Source organism: Rutidosis leptorrhynchoides, chromosome 9 (genome assembly GCF_046630445.1).
Source record: "Rutidosis leptorrhynchoides isolate AG116_Rl617_1_P2 chromosome 9, CSIRO_AGI_Rlap_v1, whole genome shotgun sequence".
In the NCBI taxonomy this organism is placed as follows: Eukaryota; Viridiplantae; Streptophyta; class Magnoliopsida; order Asterales; family Asteraceae; genus Rutidosis; species Rutidosis leptorrhynchoides.
Window position 1 is genome coordinate 22,675,755 of NC_092341.1, and position 7,159 is coordinate 22,682,913.

Consider the following 7,159-nt stretch of genomic DNA (forward strand, 5'->3'; position numbering starts at 1 on the left):
GTAATATATATATATATATATATATATATATATATATATATATATATATATATATATATAAATTATTATTTTTTAAATAGCAACGGCTATTTTTCAAAAACCAACCACAACAGGCCATGTGGCAGCAACGACCGTTGCTTGCAACGTTTCTTTCGATCAAACGCCAAAGTGACGGCTTCAACTAACGGCTTGTTACAGCCGATATTCTCGTTTCTTCTTGTACACCTCGGCAAGTGACTGGGTCACTTGGACCCGTTACAAATGGTCTAAGGGACTCATGGACTTATAAATAGTACATATAGTTTGGCTATAACAATACTACATACGTCGAAACTGCAACAAAGTGTTTTATTTTCGAATAGTTGTCATCTAATTATACTTAAAACTATTTATTAAATAAAACGACACTATTAGCATTTTGAAAGCGAAGTTGTTGAATAGCCATTAACGTCAATTTGTTACGACTCTTAATTAAATTATTCAATGATCATTGAAGACGTCTAGACGAGTTAAAACTTAATGCATTACCAATTAATGGGATTTGCACATTTTTTCATAATCTTTGAGTCGTTTTCCAACTTTTCTTTTAATTGCGCAAAATTATTTTAGAGTTGATGGTATTCTTTAAATAAAACGACACATGTGATTGTTGACTCATTTTAACTCCCTAACAATATTGACATTAACAGTGACACTCCTTCCTTCATTTTTTCACTCTAGTGTTCTCGAAGAACATTGAGCTGAATACTAAATTAAACCAATCAGGTGATCTAATATAGCCCACATGAAGTCTATATTCCATTACAAGATTCGTTCAATTTTTTTAAACTACAGGAAAACTTATACTCCAGTTGATTGTAAGACTACAATAAGTATATATTGTTGGAGGTTTTATTGAGATTTCGTGTAGGGTAAAATAATCGATAGCCGGATAAATCACTGAATCGTGGTATCACTTTCCGAAAGTAATTATTCGACCCTTATTGCCTGGGTTACACGAATATCACTTTGGGATAAGACAGAGATTAGTTCTTGTTATTGGCAGTAAACAAGAACTCTTTTGCATAAGAGTATTAAGGTGTTTTTCGTATATCTTATTCTCATAAATGATAGTCTCTATTTATAGGCACCCAAAAACAAGTATTATTCCACGATGGAGATGTTTCACTAACTAATTTCGTTTTCAAATCTAAAACAAATCCTTTACATAAAGTTGTTTGTTTTATTTCAAACATCCTAATCAAGGAAATCGTTTTCAAATCTAAAACAAATCCTTTACATAAAGTTGTTTGTTTTATTTCAAACATCCAAATCAAGGAAATCGTTTTCAAATCTAAAACAAATCCTTTACATAAAGTTGTTTGTTTTATTTCAAACATCCAAATCAAGGAAATCGTTTTCAAATCTAAAACAAATCCTTTATATAAAGTTGTTTGTTTTATTTCCAACAACCAAATCAAGGAAATCTAGATTAAATCCTTTTCATAAAGTTGTTTGTTTTATTTCCACCTAGTGCAAGAATAATACTTCCGTAATCACTCAAATTTGTGATAATGGAAAACCATTTTCGGGTCCGGGCAATCTATCACTTAATGGGTGTACACTCCGTACCTCCTAACCCATTTACAAGTATAGATTAAATCCCTCAATTACACTAAATTTCTAACAATCCTCCCCAATTTAGTGCAATTCGTTTCATGAGAATTAAACAAATTAAAACAAAAACTCATGCATAAATGAAAATATCTTGAAGATTGAATTTTCACCTTAGTACATTACACATTCCAAATATTCGAGAATCAGGGTGTTCTAAGAATTGAACCCTTCAACCCATTTTGAATAACTGAAAATAACATACACATAAGTTTTCAAATACTCTAAAGCTATCCTGACACTTTACAAGCCATGTGTCCAACCTGAGGGATTCCTCAATACGCAGATGACTACCCAACTCAACAAGAGTTAACTCCTCCTTCTTATGTTTCAAAGAATGTTTAAATTCTTTCCAAGATGGAGGTAGTTTATCAATTATGCTTGAGACTTGAATAGACTCATCCATGTTCATCTTATGTTGTGTGAATTGACCAAGTATACGAATGAGCTCATTGTATTGTTCCAAGACCGGTCTAGAATCGACCATCTTGTAATTATTAAAATTACTAACAAGGAACTTTTTACTAGAAGCATCCTCAGACATATACTTGGTTTCTAAACAGTCCCATAGTTCTTTAGAAGATTCAACATTTAGGTAAATATCAAAAAGGGAATCAGCCATACCATTGAGGATTAAACCTCTAGCGATGTAGTCATCGTTCTCCCACTTGCACCTTTTCCGAATTTGTTCAATAGTGGCATCATCACCATGATCTTCAGGAATTGGTGTGCTGAGTACGTACACCACACTCATGCTGCTCAGAAAGAAGTGCATCTTCTTTTGCCATCTCCTAAAATCAATTCCCTCAAACTTATCAAGTTTGGAGAAATTCGCCGTCATGTGTTTCATCGTAGCCGCCATCGATTATAACGAATAATTACTTTCGATTGTTGGAGGTTTTATTGAGATTTCGTGTAGGGTAAAATAATCGATAGCCGGATAAATCACTGAATCGTGGTATCACTTTCCGAAAGTAATTATTCGACCCTTATTGCCTGGGTTACACGAATATCACTTTGGGATAAGACAGAGATTAGTTCTTGTTATTGGCAGTAAACAAGAACTCTTTTGCATAAGAGTATTAAGGTGTTTTTCGTATATCTTATTCTCATAAATGATAGTCTCTATTTATAGGCACCCAAAAACAAGTATTATTCCACGATGGAGATGTTTCACTAACTAATTTCGTTTTCAAATCTAAAACAAATCCTTTACATAAAGTTGTTTGTTTTATTTCAAACATCCTAATCAAGGAAATCGTTTTCAAATCTAAAACAAATCCTTTACATAAAGTTGTTTGTTTTATTTCAAACATCCAAATCAAGGAAATCGTTTTCAAATCTAAAACAAATCCTTTACATAAAGTTGTTTGTTTTATTTCAAACATCCAAATCAAGGAAATCGTTTTCAAATCTAAAACAAATCCTTTATATAAAGTTGTTTGTTTTATTTCCAACAACCAAATCAAGGAAATCTAGATTAAATCCTTTTCATAAAGTTGTTTGTTTTATTTCCACCTAGTGCAAGAATAATACTTCCGTAATCACTCAAATTTGTGATAATGGAAAACCATTTTCGGGTCCGGGCAATCTATCACTTAATGGGTGTACACTCCGTACCTCCTAACCCATTTACAAGTATAGATTAAATCCCTCAATTACACTAAATTTCTAACATATATGGTTAAATTTCAATCTTTGTAACTCCATCCGCATATCTTTGTTATATTAGAAAAGATATAGCCCAAGATAATACTCATTAAAATGCTCCAGAAACTAGATTTAGATGTGGATGGAACACTTTGGTGTGGTCCAATCCATTCAATACTGAGCCGCTGCATTTTTAAACATTATTGCTGCAATAATAGCAAAATTAATCATTCTCCTCATATTTGACTGCCTCATATCACTTTGTGCTTGTTTTATGCGGTACAGTCTTGAAGAAGAACAACGAGTTTGTGTTTTGACTATTTCCGCTACTTAGGTTGTCATATACTCCGTAATATTTTCATTTTTGACCGACTTCTGGGGGTGGCCAAATGGGTGAAATTGAGGGGGTTGTGTAATGGGTCGGGTCAATACATTTCTGGGTCACATGTCAAATGAGTTAAGTAAATATTACTACAATATGGGTATAAAGTTTTGCATAAAACAGTTTAAAAGATCTTATTCAGCCATATTGTATTATACAACAGAAAACAAAAATGAACAGAATATTTGTATTTCAAGAAGTAAATAAATGCCATATTGTACATCAATGTTTCTAAATCCCAAATTATATCTCCCACCCTACATATTATACATGATGGTGCTTAGTGTTCTTCAAGCACCGACCCGTTTAGTTGTCACGTTGATACGATCAGCACCAGGACCGCTGAAAATATTGTGCACACCAATTGTATTGACCCAATTCCCTGCAGATACAAAAGAAAACAGCCAAAATCAATTCAAATTAGGATACTAATGCAAAAAAATGTCTCAGGTTAACCTGTCTAGGATGAATATTTTGCGGTGGCTAGGGAAGGGTTGGAAACAGGGAGTAATCCTGCTGAACTGTGTACATCAGAGTATGCGGTCGGATTACTCACTCTCCCAGGCAGCCCGAATAGGGAAAACATTTTTGTAAATATAATGCCAAAAAAAACGAGTCACTTATCATACTTTTGAGATGAAAACAGGCATCGATGAAGAAGGTACGAGACCCGTGAACCCGATATTATAAGAAGTACTTCCGTCTGCTTTAAAGAGCCCGAAGTTTCTCTCAGAAGTGGGCCCGGGCTTTAAATTCTCATTGAACATTGCAAACACGTACGCCTTGACCACTTGTTTCGGTCTGTAAGGTGTACCCTTTTTCTTAAGTAACCGTTTACGTAAGTTCATATTATACGTCTGTGCATTAGTCATAGTTGCTGCAGCTTCATTTGGGTCGCCCCGTGAAGCCCAACCCGTTTCTGATACTATGACTTCCATCTTTTCGAACCCAGCTTTCTCCAATGCAGCATACGATGCATCAATTTGAGCCTCGAACATGTTATCATAATGAAGTTTAGTTTTCTCATCGTAAATCCCGGGGTTCTTTTTAAATAACGCGTAGTTGAGGTCAATATGTTCGGGGTCACTGATGTAAGCGAGAAAAGGGTATGTGTTTATGTAAAAAGGTGATTTTATTTCGTCGAAAAATTCGAGTAACGGTTTCATGTATGGAACGACCGATTCTTTAAACGTGCCAGCTGATGGAGGGTACGAAGTTGCGAAAACAGCAGCCGAATGTGGGCTCGAAACTTGAACTTTGTCTGATAAACGGAGTCGAACTAAAGCAGTATGAATGTTTTTAACTGCTGGAAGTAAAACTTCCCATAGTTGTTGATCACCACCTCCTAAAATTTCGTTACCAACCGCAATTCCAACTATTTTTGTCCCGGGAACAAAAGGCTCGACGTTTTCTTTGACCCAATCCATTGCTCGATCTTCGTTCACGCTTATGTCTCTTAAGAACTCGTTCCCTAGCCCGATCATGATCTCGATGCCTGATCCTTTGAAAGCTGTGAGTACTTCATGATCAGCATCGAAGATTCGCGTGTTCATGATCTTAGATGCCTTCATTAGTGTCACCACGCTTTCGGGATGTGGAATGTTGTCCGCTATCCGTCCGTAGTTTACTCCATATGTACCCGTGAATGCGCTTGATATCACAACTGCAAAAAAAAAAAAAATAAAAAAAAAAAAAAAAAAAAAAAAATCAAGACAAGCATATAAAGAAAATTAAAAAAAAAAAATGAAAAAAGAGAAATGATAACGACGTAAGAACTATCCTTAAAAGTTTGTTATACATAAAATAATTCTTAGCCACGGCCCTTAGGGCAATCGTTAACACGTTTAAAAGTGTTGTGCATCTTAATACCGTCACCTTGAAAATAATAACTTACCACTACGTAAACATTTTTAAGCATGTTAACGACAGTCGTGAGGACTTTCATTAGAAAAATCTTACTTGGTAATGTTGTACTTTCTGGTTAAATATTCGAATTCTATGCAATATGGATATTAAGATAGAGTATACTACTCTTACATGATTCATAAAAAGAATAAAGACAGCACTTAAGGTTGTCATTAACAGAACGCGAAACAAAAATGAAGGAATATGGGCTTACGGTTAGCCGAGATGGTTAGGAACCAGAAGACGAAGTGATGAGTCGAGCCCATATCGATGAATGAAGGATATTGGGGTTAATGGATATGTAAGTTACAGGGATTAATGGTGGCTTGTGGTTTGGGATGCTTGTTGTTAAGGAATTTCATTAAAGTTGCTAATGGAAGATTCCCGTGTTAAATGAAATTTAGGGCAACTTATAGGTTTTGGCTTACATCTTTTTCAAGATCACCAAACCAAACAAAAGATCCCAAACTTTTTACTCATTTTCCCCATCTTCAAAGTTTAGTACCTTTGAACAAGACCCATGACATTGACAACTTTTCAGGTCTAATCCAATATTCCTTCGAATCACATAACTTGTTCGTATCGTCCTAACAGAATACTGTAAACAAGGATCGAATTGAGACATTGTGTTTCTTGTTTTGCTTGTATTAGGCCAGTTACGCATTAGTTTGAAAGTGTAAAGTAACTCTGGACATGTGCTTTTTTTGGCCTAAACAAGGTTTAAGATGCTTTTCGTCCACGGTATGTATGTAGTTAGATCGTGTGAAAAACTCGATTCAGGAAAAGGGGATTAGAATTGAAAATAAACCTTTTTTTTACCTTTTTTTATGCATTTTATGTTTTGTTGGTATTTGGTAGTATATAAAGAGGTTTTTTAAATCTTAATCATGAATAAGATTAATAAGATACTGAAAAGTTATACTCTAGTAATTTTTTTCTGTTCCATTCAAGAACATTGCACGAGTTACACAATTACATACTGATCAAAGATAGAAGTACTATTTCGTAAACCCCAAACGAGCATTGATCGACAAGCGAATACAGACAAAATTAGCCATCTGGGAACCCTAACGCATAGAATATTAAATACCTAGCTACAAGTACAAGAGATACAAACATATGATTATTATTATCATGTTCAACTCACCTGAGCCGCAGTTTTGCTATCGTGAGCTGCGGTTTCGCTCTTGTTGATCTCGTCATTTTCCTTTAAATCCCCATGATCCAGTTTCTTCACTTTCACCTCAACTTCTAACTTTGCTTTTGCATCGCTCTCCTCAACTTGTTTCAACAATGTTGCAACCTCGCTCAACATTCGTTGACCTGAATCGTCACTTGTTTCCACATCAACACTTCGTTTGTCATTGTTTTCAGACGCTTCCACTTTCGTAGGTTTTTCAATCTCCTTTATACTTTGATCATCCTTAGGCTCTTCTGCAGCGTTCAATGTCGATCGTGTATCATCATTACTGACATTCGTGCACGTTAGAGCTTCTCTGCTGTTGTCCTCGAGACAGGTTTTATCGTGATGCATCTCAGCATCTTGCATCTCGACTTCTTTAAAACCTT

General features: G+C 35.0%; 1 protein-coding gene across 2 annotated transcripts; it reads right to left on the reverse strand.

Annotated features, from left to right (window-relative positions):
- Nucleotides 1-3,899: 3,899 nt before the first annotated feature.
- On the reverse strand, nt 3,900-6,861 carry LOC139866665 (glucan endo-1,3-beta-glucosidase 14-like). 2 transcript variants are annotated; one of them, XM_071854954.1, is made up of 3 exons: nt 6,738-6,861; nt 4,315-5,348; nt 3,900-4,067 (listed from the first exon to the last, which is right to left on the reverse strand). In XM_071854954.1, exons 2-3 carry the CDS (start codon nt 5,254-5,256, stop codon nt 3,999-4,001), a joined length of 1,011 nt encoding a protein of 336 aa, XP_071711055.1. In that variant the 5' UTR covers nt 5,257-5,348; nt 6,738-6,861; the 3' UTR covers nt 3,900-3,998. The 2 variants fall into 2 exon arrangements, with proteins under 2 accessions (XP_071711055.1, XP_071711056.1); XM_071854955.1 differs by lacking the exon at nt 6,738-6,861 and adding an exon at nt 5,805-5,843.
- Nucleotides 6,862-7,159: the final 298 nt, after the last annotated feature.